This window comes from Polypterus senegalus, chromosome 9 (genome assembly GCF_016835505.1).
Source record: "Polypterus senegalus isolate Bchr_013 chromosome 9, ASM1683550v1, whole genome shotgun sequence".
Taxonomy (NCBI): Eukaryota; Metazoa; Chordata; class Cladistia; order Polypteriformes; family Polypteridae; genus Polypterus; species Polypterus senegalus.
Genome location: NC_053162.1, coordinates 32,174,166 through 32,195,372, shown reverse-complemented (window position 1 = coordinate 32,195,372; position 21,207 = coordinate 32,174,166). Strand labels below are relative to the sequence as shown.

At 37.2% G+C, this 21,207-nt stretch overlaps 1 protein-coding gene and 1 non-coding gene across 3 annotated transcripts in view; both read left to right on the top strand.

The window, feature by feature from the left end:
* Nucleotides 1-19,045, top strand: part of n4bp1 (nedd4 binding protein 1) — a 33,497-nt gene extending 14,452 nt beyond the window's left edge. The window contains exons 3-7 of one of the 2 annotated variants that reach the window (XM_039762858.1): nt 9,046-9,176; nt 9,267-9,363; nt 11,413-11,520; nt 11,740-11,841; nt 18,026-19,045. In XM_039762858.1, coding sequence (XP_039618792.1) covers nt 9,046-9,176; nt 9,267-9,363; nt 11,413-11,520; nt 11,740-11,841; nt 18,026-18,314 — 727 coding nt within the window. In that variant the 3' untranslated portion in view covers nt 18,315-19,045. The remainder of the gene's footprint in view (nt 1-9,045; nt 9,177-9,266; nt 9,364-11,412; nt 11,521-11,739; nt 11,842-18,025) is intronic. The other variant, XM_039762859.1, reaches the window with a different exon arrangement.
* On the top strand, nt 4,957-5,075 carry LOC120536103. Its single transcript, XR_005635013.1, has one exon. It is a non-coding gene; the product is annotated as a 5S ribosomal RNA (ribosomal RNA).
* Nucleotides 19,046-21,207: the final 2,162 nt, after the last annotated feature.

The following is a 21,207-nucleotide window of genomic DNA, read 5'->3' as shown; positions in this document are numbered from 1 at the left end:
CGTCTATTTTCTTCCACTACATAAATCCCGGTCAGAGTGAAAGTAACGCATGTGCACGCGCCTGCTGTCCCACCCCATCTCCTCCTAGAATAAAGCATCTTTGAATATGCAAATCAGTGCAAATAGCCCTTAAGCTCAGCGTTCTGTGAGAAAGCAATGGCAAAAGCAAGGGGGGGAAATAGAAGAATTTCAGCAAATGCCAAGTGGAGGCAAGGAAAAACTTACTATTTATTGGTTTAAACAATGGTATAAACAACAAAAGGAAGTTGATCGAGTGACATTGAACGTCGGAGAAACTGAAGCTGAAGTTCACAAAATCGTACAGTGCCGAAATAAAAAAAAAAAGTTGCCATGAAAAGGCGAGTTATAGCCCACCGTCTGAATGTCATATGAAAGCTTATTAGAGTACAGAGAAAAAAAAATAGGCACACAGTGGGGGGGGAAAGCACAAAATGTTAAATTTAATCTTGAAATTTCCACTTTAATCACGTAGTTTATTTTGTCATTAAAGTAAAACATCATAAACTTCATCTTACAATCGTTTTATTTACTAGTTTCTCAAACCACATCGTAACTAAAGTAGCACCTTAAATGCTTTGTTTTGTATTTGATCTTCTGTGTACACTGCGTGCTTCTTAAACGGGCTTTCTCTTCCTCCAACAGGACACAGAATCCATTAAAAATAATGAGATGTATACATGATATGATTTTTATGATGATAGAAGTTAAAGCATGTTATTAAACGTGGGAACATGGTAGCGTAATGATTGTTCATGCCTCACGCAAAATGCTTGCTGCACCGTGCGCAACCTTCGATGTAATACTTTATTGCAGCAGTACTGTTTTTTTCAAATGTACTAACCCCCAATTCCTATCCTTGCTTTTCTTTCTCCAAATACCCAATTGCCACACAATCAGCTCTGTGATAGGCGTTAAGCCATCTGTAAGATTAGAACACAGATTCTTCAAAACTTTTAAGAAACATTGAAATATGTTCATAGTACATGTTTAATTATTCAATCCATCTATCCTTCCCTTGTTGCACCAGCCCCAGCAAGAGTACAGTGCGAGGCAGGAATAATCTGTGAACGGAGCGCCAGCTTCTCGCTAGCGCTGCAGCACTGTGTTCTCATATGTCTATTAACAATATACTGTAGATTATTTAAATGAAGTTAAAGTTTTATCTGTATAATATAATAAACATATTACTGCATTTCATCTTAAAAATGATATTGTCATCATATGTAAATACGCATTTTATAAAGTGCCGCAGGTTGTGCAATATTATAACTATTGCAAGTTTACAGTGAGGTAATTGTAGTTATAAGTACAAACAGTTTTACAAGGAGCACTTGATGGACTGATTGAGTGCGTTTATAGTTCTTGGGATGAAACGGTTTCTGAACCGCGAGGTCAGTACAGGAAAGGCTCTGATGCATTTGCCGTTTGAGTGCAGTTCAAATAGGCAGAATGGCTGCCGATAATTCTCTTTCCGATCAGTTGCTGTAGATCTGTGATTCCACACTCCGATACAGTGATTTTAATACTCCGAGTGGTGCAGTTAGAGTAATATGGAAAAAGATGATCCAATATGGCAACCCCTAATGGGAGCAGCTGAAAGAAAAAGAAGAAGGTGCAGTGAGAGTAACAACGCTAAAGCAGCTATGGTATTTGTAATACTTTGGCTATTCCGTGGACCATTATATTGTTACAGGTTAATTACAATCAGATGCCTTAAACTATAAAACAATATGCTGTTAGTTTCAGTGTATATGTATATCAAGGATGTGGATCTAAAAAAGAAAGGGAAAACCACACTGAAACAGTAGCACTGCTTTGACGCTGGGTGCCGCCAGTTTGAAAAACCGAGTGGAGAACTTGCATATGTCAGGGTTGGAGCTACCGTGAAAATGTGCGTGGCTTTACACCAAGTTTAGGTTTTATACATCACAATTTGAGCGTGGAAACGTTCATACGGAACAGTTTTGTGCGTACGAACAGTTTAAACTGTTAAACTGGCCCCTGGTCTTTGCCTATATGTTCAATGGCAAACTGTAGTAGAATAATTAATTTCAAATAATTTGGCAACCTTCTTAGATCCCTTGCCAAATTCATAGGCAACCACAATCTTTTTTTCTGAGGACTGTAGAGAGCTCTTTTGATCTTGGCATTGTGACACCACTCAGATTAATTGCAGAGAGAACACCAGACTCTTGATATTTGCAGGTTCCTCCTGCATACTTCCTATGAGAGTCTAATCATTGGCACCTAATGTGGAACAACTTTTATTTAATGTAATGAATTTGTAGTGGTGACAAATCTGCATTTTTTTTTGTTAATGTAGAATATAAGAATACATACATCAGGACAATTTTATGTGCCATTTGTTCAAGTATATCACATTTATCTGCAAGCAATGTTTGCATTAAAGTGTACCATTTGCCTGTTCAGATATGTTATAAAAGTCAAAATTTTCTATGGGAGGTGCTTAATATTTCACATGACTATATCTACAAGGTCATCATTAATCAGCATGTAGGAAGCAGTCAATTATTACTTGTTTATGTTATGTAAAATATGATTGCATAACTAACTGCTTATGAAATGTTTTTAAAACACAGCTTATTCTTATTTTTAAATTTGTGCATTTCATGTATATGATGGAACAGGTCATAATTTAGTTGTTTCAGGATAGTGCAGTTCAGCTGGCCCAGTTGCTTCATAATTAAGCTAAGCCCATTGTTTCATAATTTAAGTTGCTTTTGCCTCTTTATTGCTAGCCTTGAAGTGAAAGAGGACTGCTTGTTCAAACTTGTATATGTTAGTTTGGGCAAAATGAGAGCACAGTGTAAATCATCTAAAATAGATCCAAACTGTTTTTTGATTCCACTTAATGAGATCACATTTCATTTTGTATAAAAATATTCTATATTTGTTGCACCATTATAGGAAAACTAGCAACAAATGTTGAGTTACTACTAAAAACAATTAAAGGTAAATTTGTTGTGTTTTTAATTTTAATAACTTTTTTTTAACAATTTCTTGTCTTCTACTCACGAGTGTTTCCTGAGTGATTAGTTGTGCCAAGATTACCCTACCATGATTGGTAAAGTGTGCTCATTGCTTAAATATTTTGAAAATTATGCTCTTCCATTTTGTCTGTTGTTTTATTTGTACAGTACATCTTAGCTTATTATTCTATTCATTTGAGTTTAGAAAAAGTTAGATTAATACATATCGTTAGTACAATACAATTTAATGTACAGTAATTTTATGCAAAGCTCAGCACTATTAATTGGCTGGCCTTTTCTGTGTTTCATATAAGTATTTTTATTTTTACATCTGAGATTTTCATTTCTACTCAAGTGGCCATATATGGATGCTGTTTGTATTTTATGCAGTCTAGGTATCAGACACAAACCAATTTTCACCATAGTTCATTACAGTCTGGGTTATTCAGCATCTTATGCTTGCCTTCAGACTTTCAATAATGTACATCTCTAATAATCTCATGTGTATGTACTGTTGAGTTGTGTATATATATTTTTTATCGCCATATGACACCCTTCCATTGATGAAGGTTGTTTATGACTTTCTAATCGCCATTTTTGTTCCACTCTACCTCACCACTTTTTATACTTCAGGATTGAATAAAAGTCTTTCCCTATCTACCACAATGAAGTGGCATTTGTTGTTTTCATATATTGAAGGATTCAAATCTAATACACATACACTACCAGTGAAAGGTTTTTCCAGTTTTTATTGAAATGTAACCAGTTCATATCCAGCAAATAACCTTAAGTTGTGCAAAGGTAAGCAGTAAATTGACAGGTTAAAAAAAAAGAAGTTTAGAACTGAAAAGTAATGTCATTTTTAGATTTATATAAAAGTCTTTTTAAGGGAATAATGTGTTAACAAATTACATCTTTTCTACAGCAATGGAAGTCATTTAAGTCTTGAACATTGATGCAAACAATTGAGAGGTGTCCTAACTTTTGTTGATTATATATAAATCAGTGTGGAAAACAAACTGTTGCTACACCATCTGAAGCATTATTTGGACAATATAGCACTGCAGAAAGTAGTATATGACTATTATATTTCTGAGAAATAGGCAATTAACAAAGAAAGGAGCACAGACAGACCATTGTAATCCTTAAAAGTATAGGTCTTTTTTAGCAAAGGTATTACTTCGAGCTTGGAAATTGGAGAAACTTATGAGAGGAACCTATCTGTTAGACCCAGAGACACAACAGAATCAAGTGTTTTGGACTCAACAGCTTACACTATACGCACCTTAAAGAACAATAGTCAAAATAAAGTCTCACTTTTAGTAGAAGAGAGGATTTCAAGCTGCAGGTTTAACAGGTCAAGTGGAAGTAAGAAAACTATTTCTAAAATTGCAAAATACGAAATTGAGACTTGCCTGGGACAGAATTCACCACCCTTCTCAATGTACTGTAACATTTTAAGTATAGTATAAACAAACAATTGTAGATATGGCTACTGCACAGCTGTTAAGCTTAGCTTAAACCAGTTGTCCTGTGGGGCAACTATCACAAAGGCTGATGACTCTAAGAAAGAAAATTTCTCTTCTAATTGTGTGGCTTTGGGTCAGCCAGAGCTGTTCCTCTTAGAATTTCCTCCAGCTTCCATGTTCCTTTTGATTGTTTAGGAAACTGTACTCTTTGAAAGCTTGGCTTTATTTTAATTTCTTTAATGGCAAGACCTCATTTTTAAGGGCAATGACTGTCTGTCTGTCTTCCTTTGTTAGTTGCCTTTTTCTCACCATTATGATAGGAATATCTAGTACAAATAATGCTACAAAGGGTTTAGCAACAAGGTGTGTTTTTATTCAGACACCATGTTTGTAAGTAATCAGCCAAAGTCGGGACATCTGTATTAATTGTTTTCTTCAACTTTCAATGGTTAATTCAGTCACATTGCTTTTGTACAGTTTACGGCCATACCACTCTGAATACGCCCGAACTCGTCTGATCTCGGAAGCTAAGCAGAGTCGGGCTCGGTTAGTACTTGGATGGGAGACCGCCTGTAAATACCGAGTGCTGTAAGCTTGAGGGCGGCACGGTGGCGCAGTGGTAGCGCTGCTGCCTCGCAGTTAGGAGACCTGCGTGGAGTTTGCATGTTCTCCCCGTGTCTGCGTGGGTGTCCTCCGGGCGCTCCGGTTTCCTCCCACAATCCAAAGACATGCAGGTTAGGCGGATTGGCGATTCTGAATTGGCCCTAGTGTGCGCTTGGTGTGTGGGTGTGTTTGTGTGTGTCCTGTGGTGGGTTGGCACCCTGCCCAGGATTGGTTCCTGCCTTGTGCCCTGTGTTGGCTGGGATTGGCTCCAGCAGACCCCCGTGACCCTGTATTCGGATTCAGCGGGTTAGACAATGGATGGATGGATGGATGCTTTTGTACATAACTCTGAAAATTGCAGTTACATCGTTGTCATACAGTCCATCCGAAAAGTATTCATAGTGCATCACTTTTTCCACATGCAGTGTTTCCCAAACTCGGTCCTGGTAAACCCCTGTGGCTGCAGGTTTTTGTTCCAGCCAGATTCTGTTTTTAATTGTGCTCCTGGGCTAATTAAGTTAACTGATATTTCCCAAGTTCTGTGTTTAAGGAACAATATAGAAAGAAAGCTAAGTTTCCTAAAAATATATATATATATATATATATGTTAAAATGTACCAAGTAGTTATATAGGAATAATGTATTTTTTTCTTTTTAACGGTATTTTCATCTTGATTTTCATTCTACTTTTCTAGGTCTTCTAATTGTTTAATTAATCCAATTTTTACTAATTAGTGGATCTGGCTCTAAAGTAGTTGCAGCCTTTGATTATTCAGTGTTGTTTGCCTGGGTGTCTGATCTGCTCGTTTTAAATTGTTATTAATAAGATACAACGAAGGGAGAAAAACTGCACAGAGAAAGGGCAAAGTACTGTATAATGAAATCAACAAAAGAGAGTTAAGCATTATAGCAAAAGCAGAAATATTTCTAAATATCTTATAAATGTAAAAATCATGCTGCTAAGCTTTTCTGAATGTTGAATAAAAGAAAAAAAAAACCCAGCTAATTAAATGAGATCAGTGCTATCAGGTGTTGTCACTGATTAGGAATCTGGTTGGAACAAAAACCTGCAGCCACAGGGGTCCACCAGGACCGAGTTTGGGAAACACTGTGTTACAGCCTTATTCCAAAATAGATTAAATTCATTTTTTCCTCAGAATTCTACACACAACACCCTGTAATGATAACGTGAAAAAAGTTTACTTGAGATTTTTGCAGATTTATTAAAAATAAAAAAACTAAGAAAGCACATGTACATAAGTATTCACAGCCTTTGCCATGAAGCTCAAAATTGAGCTCAGGTGTATCCTGGTTCCCCTGATCAACCTTGAGATGTTTCTGCAGCTTAATTGAAGTCCACCTGTGGTAAATTCAGTTGATTGGGCATGATTTGGAAAGGCACACACCTGTCTATATAAGGTCCCACAGTTGACAGTTCATGTCAGAGCACAAACCAAGCATGAAGTCAAAGGAATTGTCTGTAGACCACCGAGACAGGATTGTCTCGAGGCACAAATCTGGGGAAGGTTACAGAAAAATTCCTGCTGCTTTGAAGGTCCCAATGAGCACAGTGGCCTCCATCATCCGTAAGTGAAAGAAGTTCGAAACCACCAGGACTCTTCCTAGAGCTGGCTGGCCGTCTAAACTGAGCGATCAGGGGAGAAGGGCCTTAGTCAGGGAGGTGACCAAGAACCCGGCGGTCACTCTGTCAGAGCTCCAGAGGTCCTCGGTGAAGAGAGGAGAACCTTCCAGAAGGACAACCATCTCTGCAGCAATCCACCAATCAGGCCTGTATGGTAGAGTGGCCAGACAGAAGCCACTCCTTAATAAAAGGCACATGGCAGCCCGTCTGGAGTTTCCCAAAAGGCACCTGAAGGACTCTCAGACCATGAGAAACAAAATTCTTTGGTCTGATGAGACAAAGATTAAACTCTTTGGTGTGAATGCCAGGCATCACGTTTGGAGGAAACCAGGCACCGCTCATCACCAGGCCAATACCATCCCTACAGTGAAGCATGGTGGTGGCAGCATCATTCTGTGAGGATGTTTTTCAGCGGCAGGAACTGGGAAACTAGTCAGGATAATGGGAAAGATGACTGCAGAAATGTACAGAGACATCCTGGATGAAAACCTGCTCCAGAGCGCTCTTGACCTCAAATTGTCTTTCAGCAGGACAACGACCCTAAGCACACAGCCAAGATATCAAAGGAGAGGCTTCAGGACAACTCTGTGAATGTCCTTGAGTGGCCCAGCCAGAGCCCAGACTTGAATCTGATTGAACATCTCTGGAGAGATCTTAAAATGACTGTGCACCGACGCTTCCCATCCAGTCTGATGGAGCTTGAGAGGTGCTGCAAAGAGGAATGGGCGAAACTGGCCAAGGATAGGTGTGCCAAGCTTGTGGCATCATATTCAAAAAGACTTGAGGCTGTAATTGCTGCCAAAGGTACATCGACAAAGTATTGAGCAAAGGCTGTGAATACTTATGTACATGTGATTTCTCAGTTATTTTATTTTTAATAAATTTGGAAAAAACCTCAAGTAAACTTTTTTCACGTTGTCATTATGGGGTGTTGTGTGTAGAATTCTGAGGAAAAAAATGAATTTAATCCATTTTGGAATAAGACTGTAGCATAACAAAATGTGGAAAAAGTGATGCACTGTGAATACTTTACGAATGTACTGTACATTCCTGCGCGGTGTACCAAATGCACCATATGGAACTTGCAACTGTACATCCACTCATAAAACAGGCTAAGGGCACACTGTACAGAAACCATTGCGACACTGTACTTGTAGTGAATCAAGCTGAGGATAGACTGTGGGTGCTGCCGGTAGGTTCAAGTAAAAGGATATTAGACAAAAATAACCGAGATTGGTGTACAAAATACACCAGCGCTAGTAGATAAGGGTTAACATTGTTTAATTTCTTGAAGGAAAGTATTTTAACTCTTTACACAATTTTATGGTCTGACTGCAGTAATCAATAAATATCAATTTAACAGTTATGGCATTAATTTGTTAATATTATACCATTTCTACTGTGATTGGGAGTGGTATTAATTTCACATTTGTTGGTGCTGTCTCCTTATCAATTCAACACCCTTTGTTTCAATCCCCAACCTATTTTGTGCTTGTTTAGTCTTCATGTTCTGTCTAGTTGTGTATGATAGGTTAATTGGTGACTCTACATTAGCCTTGCGTGCGTGCGTGCGTGCGTGCGTGAATGGGCCCATGTGGTGGACTGACACATTCAGGGCTGGTGCACCTGCATTGGTACCTGCCTTTACCCTGAGTTGGATTAAATGGGTGTGAGAATGGTATGGTCATGTTAGGTAATTAGTTTGTGAATATATCCATCTTAATAAAAGGAGAAGTGTCTGTGTGTTTGTTTGGTTGCTATGATTCAGTTATCCTAAAAAGACAGCACATCATAAACAATTTTAGTAAAAAAAAAAAATGAACTGCATTTGTTTTTCCAAAAGTATGGCATATCACAAACATTAGAATTGCTTTTATGAATCCTATACCAAATGGCATTAATAGAGACGTGCATTGCATGGTGCAGCGCAAATGTTAACGCTGTGGACTGCGCTGATTACTTAGGTTTCAATCCATCTTTGATGGACAGCACAGCTAGTAGTGTATTAACAGTAATAATAGTCTTTAATCATATTGTTTGGAGATAAAATGACTTTAAAATAAAATGAATATTAGATTGTTTCTCAACAGTAACCTTTGACAGTAAGACATGATATTTATTTGCATCATTGCTTGCATACGAGTCGAAGATGGTTTGTGTTGTTCCTCTTTGCATGATTGAGGTATCTTCATGCACTGTGTCGTAAATGCATATAAATGCAACCAAGCTCCTACTAAGATCCAAAGCAACACAGGACTGATGATTGTACATTGTTTATTGTAGTATTTTACATCTGTCTGGTGATTTCTTCCTTTTGCAGACATGGGTTGCACAAATACTTCTCATGCCGTGGTATTGCCATTGCTGTCCAGTATTTTTGGAGATATGGACACAGACATATCACAGTTTTTGTTCCACAATGGAGACTTCGATATGATCCTCTGACTACAGGTAAGCATAGCATTGTATTAGCCAAGGTTGTAAACTTGGTTATTGTCTCACAATTGTAAATAACTGATTGAAGCTGTCTGCCTTTAATAGAGAAGCACTTCCTGCATGAACTGCAAGAAATGGGGGTGCTATCACTCACACCAGCGAGAATGGTCTGTGGAAAGCGAATTGCATCCCATGATGACAGGTAGGATGTATGGGTTTGAGTAACCACTCTTTTAAACGTCATTGACTGCAAGCTATGTGTGTATTTCTTTTTTATTTTGTTTATATTTTTTTAAACAACGTCAGAAAAAAAGCATCTAGCTAATTCATTCCTTTTATGTTGCTATGATTTGGAGTCTGTATTTGCATTTTAAAAAAGTGAAACAAACAAAGAACAGTATTGAGAAATTTTAATTATACTGAACTGCTTCCAAGGGGCTCCCCCTTGTTAAAAAAGTATTATGAAAATGGTGTAAACTTAAAAAATAAACATAGGAAAAACTGGACATGTTTCCTGTCAAGGTGCTTCCTGGTCCTTTTAATAATTGTGCCTGTTAATGTTAACAAGCTAATTAGAAAGTAAATTCCACATAATTCCAATGCACAGTTCAGGTAACTTTTTGCAGTTTAGCCTCATGTTTCATTTGCTATGTAAACCCAGATAACCAGATTCAATTATATTTAAGTAAGTTGCTTACATAATAGTTCTTGTTTATCATTGGTTTAGATTGGTTCCTATGAAAACTCCAATCTTTGCAGGTTTTAATGCAAAGGTATTTATTCTCAGATTCCTACATGATAGTAGTGAGAAGATCCTTCATATAAGGTGCTAGAGACCTCAGGTTTCATGTTCTCTTTCATTCTGTTATGTTGAGCCTTGCTTCCTCCTTAGTTATAGGATGATGTAAAGCTGTTCGTTCTCTTGGGGATGGGAACAAGAATTAAAGGTTCTCCTTTAATTTTATCTACAACATAGAACTATGATGTGATTGTGTATTTTTTCCCACTTATCTATATATATAATTCACTAAGGCAAGACAACCATGGAAAGCGGCGTGGATTCACTAAGCCGGCGACAAGTAAGAAACCTATGGCGCACGCAGGAAGGAGCCATGCCCACCATCTCCAAGACCATTGGATACAACAACAACTCGCAGAGCCACGCCCACCAACTCGGACGCGACAACACAGAAAAACCGCCGTCATTTATATTCACCACTTTGAATTTTCATTCAGCCACTTTGACTGTTCATAGAGGCATGTTTTTCGCGGAGGTGAATCGCAATATGCAGCATGTAAAACGGTTTGCGATTGGTATCCCATGGGATCCTTAAAACGATCCTTTACAACTGAGGTTAAAACACAATGAAGTAAGCAGTCTTTAAAAACCGAGTTTCGGTTACGAAGCACGACCGTGTGCACCATAGCAAACTGTTTTACATGCTACATACAGCAATTCGCATCCGCGACAAACATGCGTCTTCTTAGATGCTCCTGCAGGAACATGAAAGATGTTTCCCTGCCCACCAACACTCCTTTTTCACCGGCCTGCGTCTACCCTCGCTCTCAAGGCATTCACACTGCCTGCCCATGTGCCCGGACGCAAAAACTCACCGACCACCCAGTTAGTCCCTTTCGTCTGTGCTAGGAGTCCACATGCACGTCTGAGCCACGTTGACTTTTCATTATTCTTTTCGGTTTCGACACCCGACCGCGTCCACCATGAAAAACCATGTGAAGGGAACAACAAAGCCCCCCTCGCTACTACCGTGGTCGGGTGTCTTGGTGGATTATATATAGAAAAGCAGCCACAACCGCACAGAGCAATGAAAAGTCTACATGAGTCACAGGTGCATCTGGACTGTGCAAAGACGACAACGACTCAAATGCCGAGTTGGAGGTGGGCACATGAGCAGGCAGTGCATACTGAACGCGAAATTCAGTCACGGACGATTGTGTGTTGGTTCGTTCCGTGTATTGTTACAATGTTGCTTTTCTTGCTGATTTATTACATTACCGATTTTTCAAATGTTAATTTTCTCCCTGTGCTTAAAAATCATTAAAAAATCGGCCTGATTATGCGGCGTATGTTACGCCGCGGGTTGGCTAGTAGTCAATATTTATGTATCCCTCTGAAGAGTTTATTACACATTTTCTGTCTTTACCTGCACAAAACAACGGTAATGGCAATTTTTACAAAACTTGTATGCAGCCAAAGTCTAAACATGCTTTTTTTTCTCTTTCATTACAGGTTTCTGCTACATTTGGCTGAAAAAACTGATGGGATCATAGTAACAAATGACAATCTGCAAGAATTTCAGCATGAGTCTGAATCTTGGAAGAATATTATCAAAAACAGGTGAATTTTTTGTACCAGTACACTGTGGCATCTCTCACTCTATATTTGGAATGACTGCAAAGCTTGAAAGCTGTGTGCTTTGCTCATCTTTTTCTTGGCTCCTATAGCAAGAAGGTGTTAATTTGTACGGAGTGGCACCTTATATATAGACTTTAGTCTGCATTTGCTACTTGAAAAGCAAATGGGTGTTAATTTCTTGTGATCTCTAACTCTCTTTAGACTTTTGCAATACACATTTGTGGAGGACATATTCATGGTACCAGATGACCCTTTGGGAAAGCATGGGCCAAGGCTAGACACATTTCTGTGTAAAGACTCCAGGTATGTCTGTCATGCCTCTGCTCCCTCTTTGGTCATCAAAGGATGCAAAAGCAACTGTATTTGACATCCATAACCTTTTTACCTGCAGCAGTTGCAGAATGGTTTGAAAAATTTGTAAACTCGTGAAAAAACACAGTCTATTAGCTGAATAATTAAAACATTTTTACAGGAAATAATTGCATCAAAGACTTTTCCAGGAGTGCATGGTTCATCAGTGGCTCTCATTGCTCCGAGAAAGTTTTTGTTCACCCATACAGGTAGAATGAATGTTGTTGCTGTTAAAAAATATGTAGTTTTCTCAAATAGTAAAATACCAGGTGATTTGCATATTGATTATAGTAGTTCCTTATTTGTCCATCACAATTTTAGAAAAAATGTAAAGAATGGAACATGTAGAATATTTGGTATAGTCCAATATCACACTGCAGCCTTATAGTCATTACTGCCTAAGTGTGCTCTGGCTTCTAAGTGACACCAAATGGAACAATGTAGTTCCAGAAAATAAATTATCATTTATACAGTATGTATGCTGAAACATACTCTGCCAATAATGAAATGCAGTCACTGCATAAAAAAACAGTTCTTATTCAGTTTGTACAGTCTGTATTTAACTAAGTAAACAGAGTTCTGAGAACTACAAATAAGTTTAAAAGTCTACTTGTGTAATACATTTCTAAAATATATGTTATATAAATAAGGATTCTTAATATTTGTGTGTTTGTTTTTTAGAACTACACAAATGCGTTTAATTCAAGCTAATGTAGATAATTTTGAAAACTTCAGTTTATGAATAAATGAGACAATATATGTAGAGCAGCAAGGTGGCATAGTGGATAGCACTTCTGTGAACATGGCTGTAAGTAAAGGGGCAACCCTGACTTGGACTAAGTGGGATTGAAATTAGTTAGATGTGCAATGCTCACTGTATGGTGTATCCCTGCCCAGTAAGTTTGCTACAGTTGAACACAGAACTGTCTGCTTATATCCTAAATCATAATTCATACTACATCTCCTTATTAAAATTAAAATAACACCCAATTACAATTTGTTTGATATTTTTGCCTTGTAAAACTGTAAATCAATAGTTTCTTTTTGTCAAGCCTTAGCGAAAAAAATTGTATATCCTATCTCATAAAATGCTTATGTAGATTATAAACCAAACAAATAAAAACAAATAAGCATTAGTGTATTTACTTTACTAACAAATCTGTTTAATAAGCATTTTTTAACTTGAAATTTGAATATTAAACATGCATTTTGTTTCGAAGAAAAGTATCTAAACACTGTGCAGTTAGTTAAGATTCCAATCTTTAATTAAACTATCTCCTGCACTCATTCACCTGCTGCTGTGGCAAAGAAAAGCCCCCAAAATAAAGCATGGAATTCGGGGGGCCTTTCAACTTATTTGGACAGGTGGTGGCTGTTGCCTGAGCTGAAAAAGCCTTTTATTTTATTCATTTTATTTAATATAGAGTTTTATCATATAAGTTTCTAATCTGCATGATGTTGTGTTTACTTCTGCATTCCTGGAAGATTTGTCAGTTGTGTAGATACTTAATTTTGAAGACAGCTTGAAATCCTTATTCTAGTATTGTGTTGTGTTGCCAAAATGTTATTCTGTCTTAAAATCTAAAGCACTGAATACCATAAAATAAATAAAGACCATTATTATTAATGCAAATATAAAAATCTACATGTAAAACTGACCTAGTGCTCATTTTAGAACCTGTTGATTCAATATTTATGTCCTTAGAAAATATTTTCAGTACACAAAGACACAATTCAAATGAGACAACGGAGTTGAATGTGGTTAAAGCTGTTTTTTTTTTTTTTTTTACTGCTACTGAAATGAGCATTTTAGTTCATAGGTTTACTCGTGTATATGTTGATGACTTATTTGTTTTGAATTACTCCAGTTACTCTAGTTTTTTTTTTTTCCAAAAAAAAAAAATACATGTATGTAGGAGATTGTCTGGCCGCTGTAGAACATTAGTAAGTCTAGGTATATGCATTATTGTGCCCTAAATGAACTGGTATCCAATGAAGGGCTTATTTCTGTCTTGTACATAGTGCCACCAGGATAGGTTTTGACTTTCCACAGCATTATAATCAAACAAGCATCCTCACTAGTGCATGGATGACTAATTCCAACTTGGAATGAAATCATTGACTTTTTTTTTTTTTTTCAATTTGTAATATCACAAAAATGTTCCAAGCCTCCTTGTATTGATAAAATTGATTCATTATACATTTGAGCAAATTCTTTATGAAAGTTTACTTTTGTACACTAATATATTTAATGTACCTATTCCTTATGCAAGTTTAACTTGCATACAGTGGACAAATAATGTGGATTCCTAAGGTTGACTTAAACAGGGCATTTAGTTCTCTGAGAAACATCAAAACACCTTTTCATATATTCTGCAAATATCTGGAACCGTGCAGGATGAATAGAACTCCATTCTTTTATACACAATCCCATGCCCTTATTCAGGCCCAGCTCCAGAATATCCAAAAACTGAATGGTGGCATTGTTTTCCTTAAAAGATTCCACCGTAGTTAGGATAGAAATGCTTTACTATAGCATGAATCTGATCACTCAGAGTTGTTTTGTATTTATTAACATTGGTCTTGCCCTCTAAGAGAATAAACTTTGCCATTAAAATCCTCTTCATATTATTAAGTAATCCTTCCCTGTAGAAAACAATTATCTGGTAATTTATTTTTGTTTGTTTGCCTATAATGTGGATGTTACACATGTACTTCCCTGCTCCTTAAGAACAAGGTAGAGCACCATATTTCTCCTTTGAGAAAATAAATTTGTAGCTTTAACAAGAGCTTTTTGCACCACAACTTGACCATCAAAATGCTCTTTGTGAACCTGACAAGATTTTTTAATGAAAGTTTCTGTTCCTGCCTTAGATTTTTGTTTTATTTCTTGCATCTTAAATGAATGCACGATCATCACAGTCAAGGACTTTTATTCATTGCTAATATGTGAACTAAGTCGTGGTTTCTTATGAAGACCATATAGTTTAGTTGTATTATCATAACTGAAATGTCTGCTAAATGTGCCAAAATGAATATCACTGACATCACTTCTTCAGTACATGGTTGCAAAATTAAAGAAAAATGATGTATGTGCAGAATTTCTGTACACGGCCTTAACATGGTGGATTGTTAATTGATTGATTACACTAAATTACCCACCTGTCTAAAAGCACATGATTTCCTTCTAATGTGCATCACAGGTTTCTTTCAGCTTCCTTTTCAGTTAAGCATATGTTTCTGTTTAGTAGTTGAAGCAAGAGTCCTGAAAATCATTATGAACTGAACTGAATTTATACATTTTAAGAATAATGCATTCCCAAACTGGACTGGAAAAAATTTGGAATAAACATAGCAAAGGGTCAGTGCCAAAAAGCTGTAATTAAATGTGAGACACTTTTGGGTTGTTTAATTATTAACTGATGTGTGCATGTGTGTGATTAAAAAAGCAACACTATATAGGAATCTTGTGGAGTATCACTTTGCATGTGTTGTTTACCCAAGTTCTTTTTAAAACAAATGGAAATCATATTTGTTCAAAGTTGAAGTGAATGGAAAAAATCATTATTCAAATTTCCCTTTAATTTGCAGTACTTGACATGTTATGAAAAATACTTGTCTGTGTGTATAATACAACTCCTTTAGTCATGCAGTTGTAGTTGCCCATTTGGTAGTCTTTTCAGCACTTAGATAAATTTACTATGTTTTAGAAAGTGACTAGAAACACATCTCTCCTGTGAAAAGTTCACATAGAGAGAAGCAGACATTTTTCAAGAGCGTGTGTAGCAAACTTTTGAAACTTTGCAGTAAGTGATATAATACCACCAAGGACACAAATCCTGGTCTTTTTGTTTTAAGTTTGGAGCTGTACTATTTTCCTGCCATGCCAATGTTTAGGTAAAATTTTTCATTATAATGGTTTATAAAACCATCAAGAAAGAGTGTTAGAAAATGAACTATTTCAAATTAAAAAGCTCATAAACCATAGTGAGGTTTTATTCCCATAAAAATATATTATATAAGCATTTTAAAAAGCTTGCATTACTTTGATCTTTTTCCTTTTGCATCCAAGATGTGCATGTTAGGCTGATTGGCACCTGTAATGCAGCCCTGTCTGGTTCCTGTCTTAATAATAAATGTGGCTGGGTAGACTCTCTGTTCAATTGTAACCCTTAAATGTGATTAACAGCTTTAAAAACCTGATGGGCCTTTTAAAAATTAAAATAATATTATACAGGAGAAGTAAAAAATTGGCTGTTGGTATGTTTCAATGAAAGCAGTTTGAAATATCCACAGAACTGCATTTTGCCATTGACCATGAAATGCACATGAGGACTTTACAAAAACCACCCAATAATCACTGGGTATATGCAGAAAGCATAGCAACAAATTCATGTTTGCATTATACCTTGAACATAAACTAAGTTCTGCTAATCTCTAACTTGGAAGATTTTGAATTGATATTTTTTTTGATACCTTTCCAAAGACATTTTTACAACATTTTATAAAGCACAAATGATTCTTAATGGAGCAGAGAAAATAGAGCACTTGAACAACTCCACATGGGTCATGCTACTAGTCCTATAGTATAGAAAGATGGTGAACTAACATTAATCAGAGAAAAAAAACATACATCAGGCCGTTTACTAGCAAACTGATATTTGACAACTGCCAAAAAAGTTTCTGGTGGATTATGTACTGTTTGCATCCTGTCTTATAAAAAATGTGTCTTAACATTTGGTTGTGTATACAGTGTGTGTGTGTGTGTGTGTATATATATCTATATCTATATATATAAGTTCACGAACATCTTGGTACACGTACAAATTGGTTTACGACCAAAAAGTTTGCCAAACTTTTGCCTTGGTTCACAGCCACACACTCGGTATACAAACAAGCCAGCTTCCCTTTCTGTTTGTACATGTTCAGTCACTCCCTGTGCACTTCCTGTGCAGCGAGCGAGCAAGAGAGAGAGAGAGCGACACACACTCAGGCACGTGAGAGACACACACACACACACAGACGCGAGAGACACACACACACAGGCGCGGGAGAGAGACACACACACACACACACGCACACAGGCAGGCGAGAGAGAAACACACACATTCACGAGAGAGAGGCGCACACACACACACACACACAGTCACGCGCTAGAGAGAGGCACACACACACAGGTGCACGTGCTAGAGAGAGACACACACACACAGACGCTCCAGGCTCGTGAAAGAGAGACACATACACACACAAAAGAAAGAGCAACCGAGCCAGCGAGCGAGAGAGGGAGGGCTGGACGCATAAGGTAGAAAAGGCTTGTTTTTGTTTTCAGTTCTGTTTACATAGCGTGCATTGTGGCAATGTTACTTTTCTTGTTGGTTTATTAAATTATGGATTTTTCAAATGTTCATTTTTTTCCTCTGTGCTTAAAACTCATTTTTAAAAAAAAAAAAGTGTTTTTAGCGGGCGGTTCCTAGCACTATAGTGCGAACTATTGCAGTGTTAGAGTTCTCTGTTGTTCAAGGTTTTCTCAGTGTTACTCAATGTTTTTACATTTAGTTTACTATTACACTGTGCATTCTATGGTGTAGTTAACTATATTTGTGCTTAAAAACTAAAAAATATATATTTACATACAGTTTGTACGGTCTGGAATGGTTTAATTGTATTTACATACAATCCTATGGTGGAAATTGCTCTGGTTCACGACCAAATCAGTTTACGACCAGAGTTTTGGAACGAATTATGGTTGTGAACCGAGGTTCCACTGTGTGTGTGTGTGTGTGTATGTATTCAAAAAATGACATTTTTATTTTGAATGTGCTAGTGACATTTTTTCCCAAATCAGATAAAAGATGGGGGTTCCCCACATAAGACTTTTTGTAGGTGATATCGTAACTATGTGACTCGAGTAATAATGAGATGTATACAAGTTCAGTTTACAAATAAAATGCACAAGGTGTGGCCCATAAAGGGTATCTGAGATTACAGGTTATTAGAAAACAAATGTGTCTTTAGGCTGCTTAAATACAGTTTTCATTAAATATTTTACTAAATGCTTTGTGCCATCTTAAAAACAGCAGTCTGACCACTAAAATGTTCCCCTTTTTGTAAACTTTTTCTCATTACCCTTCTCCAGGTGTAATACCCAGCTGGAGCCTCGAGGCCAGTTTCCATTTCTACCCAGGCAAATTCAGACTCCAGTTCCTTCACAGCACCATGCCAGTTCTGCCTCTGCTCATTACCCCATCCAGAAGTTTCCCCCGGAGAATCCTGGTCCACCAACACGATCTGCCCTTGAGACAAAAGGACTCCGGCAGCAGTTGTATGACATTTTTCCTGAACAAAAGCAGAAGATTGACAGTGTTCTTTCCGCACACCCCTATATGCGGGACTTAAACGCACTTTCTGCTATGGTGCTGGACTAGCAGAATCCCATTTGTTAGTGAACATCTGGAGTGGCCTTGTTTTCTTTAAGGAAGACACTCTGTCATGTTGTTGTTAATCTTGATCACTTGTTAATTTGGATTTACCTAAAGTAATATTTTTTTTTATTTTAATTTATTATTGAAATATTTGCTTATTTGCACCACTGGCTAACTTGCTGTCTGCGGACAGTAGTTCTGTTACTCTAATTTAAGCCCTTAAGGTGGCGAATGTTCCTGCATACCCACTTAAGTTCATCATTGCAGGTGTAAAGTAAAGTGATAAGTAATTACATTAATTGCTCACTGTTTATCTTCTGCTTCACATGGGAAGCAATGTGCCAAACTAAGTGGCATTTTTGGTGACTCTGGGGACAAAACGCAGGTGGTTATCCACCTCTTTGGAAACTAACATCACGTTTGCAGCATAACCAATGTATATTATTCAGAGAAAATTACACACAAGGGTCAATGTTTCTATTTGATTCTTTGATGAGGAGAATAAAACTTTCAGGCTAACATGAACCAAATAACTAGATCTGGCATAGTGCCCTTATATGTTACAGTACATCAGTCATTCCTAAGGTCACTTCCTGGAGACCACTGTGGCCACATTCATCGTCCGTGAGTTATTTGACCACTAATGGATTTCATTGCTTAATAAGCTGGTCTTTCTTCTTCTTTGTCTGCATTGAGAAAAGCACAGCAGTGTGAGATTTACAATTATAATACATTTTTATGTATTGGTGTTTTTGCTATAGCACCTGCCACTTTTTTGTTATTTTTCTATCAATACACCTTTTCTTTTTCCTTAATTACAAAGTACTAATGACAATTAATGACAAGCAGAGCAGACACCAGTGCAACCAACACTGAATGCCGAAAGGCTGCAGCTGCGTCAGTGCAAGACTGCTAGTGTGTTCATTAGTACTGTATATAATGGCCCTCATAAGCAAAACACCTGGAAAAGCACAATGAAGATTATCATGATGATGCTGCAAGTCTTAAAAATGAAGACAAAAAGAAAACCTAAAACTATCTTCATATACTAAACAAAAATGCTTGACATATTCCAATAAAAAATTTAAAAAGCCAGGTTTATAATGTACTGCTTTGAAACCAAATCCTATAAACTGGGAAGTAACTGGGGACAAAAGCCACAGGGGTCCCACTGAATGTTCAAGCAGCCCCCTTTACACCTTTTTTCGGCTCACTGATAACGTCGGCAAACCTGTTATCTTACATGTGATGAACTGCCGTCCTTCCAAGTTGTTACGATGAATGAAATGCAAAGGAAAAGCTGACTACAGTGATTGTGTCACACTTGCTCACCTCAGAGCCATTCTGTCAGAGTGCTGCACTACAGCAGGTATCCTTAACCTCACGGCTCTGTGATTTCACTTTCTTGGTGGCCACTTCTTGGAATGCTGTCACTGCAATTTCCAGCTTCATGTTCAGGTATGTGATTCTTCTTCTTCTTCTGCTGCTGCTGTCGGCTGCTCCAGTTTGTATTTTCAGGACCGTTTATGTAGTCTTTTATTGCTTTCAGGAATTATAAATCACCTTATATTTTTACCCTTTTTATTTATGAGGCTAATCAGTTATGGGTGGATAATAAAAGCTGCCCCTCTCATTTTCTCAATCTTCATTTACTAAAATGCATACACAAAGGGTAAGAGCCTATCCTGTCATCATCTGAAGCTAAGCAGGAAATATCTTAAATGTTATCTGGTAACAAAAGTTCTACGATAAGTCACAAAAACAATTGATATTGAGTATCCATATAGGGCTATGTGTGTGAGATGGTGAGTTAGCATTAGTGTTCAGCTACTCTAATCCACTTTATTTTACTTTAAACAAGTAAAATTGCCTTTTAACCATTCAGACTTATGTTGTAACAGTTCTAATTAAAAATTGACATCTCTTTCTTAGACCTCTTCTAATTGATATTGGAGGGCTTCTATGGGTGTGCAGCCCACTTCGAGACCTGCAATTGCATTTAATTAGAATTAGTACCAAATTCCAGCTACACCATTTTAATTAAGTGAATTTAAGATCTATATGATTGTATTCTTATGGTCACAGTTTTGTGGTAATACCCACTTTCATTTAATCATAAATAATTTATTTTTCGTAATGAATAACAAAACAAACTAAAAATTTTAATAGGCCACAATTGCTTCTACTCTAAAATAATACTGAAAAACCCAGCTTTCAAAAAGGCTTTTTCTTCAACAACACAAGACATGTACATCTTCAAACATTTGTAGAGTAACTCTGTCTACAACATGGTGCTCTTCAAAGTGGTCTCCACCATTGGTGTTGCATTTGCTTTACCATTGAACCCACTTTGGAAAAACTCTTTTCGGCACTCCCCAGTAAAGCATCTGATGGCTTCTTCCACTTCGCCTGTATCATGGAAATGCCATCTCTGAAGGCTTCCCTTCATCTGACTGTGCAAGTGAAAGTCTAAGGGTGCCAGATTGGGCCTGTAAGGCCGATGTGGCACCAATGATCATCCTATGCATTCACGAACCTGTGATGTTGCCGAAGAAGTGTAGAGTTGTGCCAGCAGTTCCAAACACACCCGTTTCTCCCCTTTTCATTGGTCAAGGGTCCTGTCTTGATCTCAAAAAGTGACTCTCATGTGGCTTTACTTTTCCTTTTTATAATGTGCTCCAATGATTCTGGAAGTAAACATTTAGCAATAGTTTTGAAAAAAATAAAGTGTTTTTGCATGTTTTGAGCATACAATTGGATAACTGGAATGTGGATTAAGCATCACAAGTAATGTAAGATTTTTCTTTTATCAATTGTCATTTCCCAGTGACGTTTTTCAGATTCTTTGCCATTGCACAGTATTAGTCACTATTAGCTTTTATTATATCATATTACA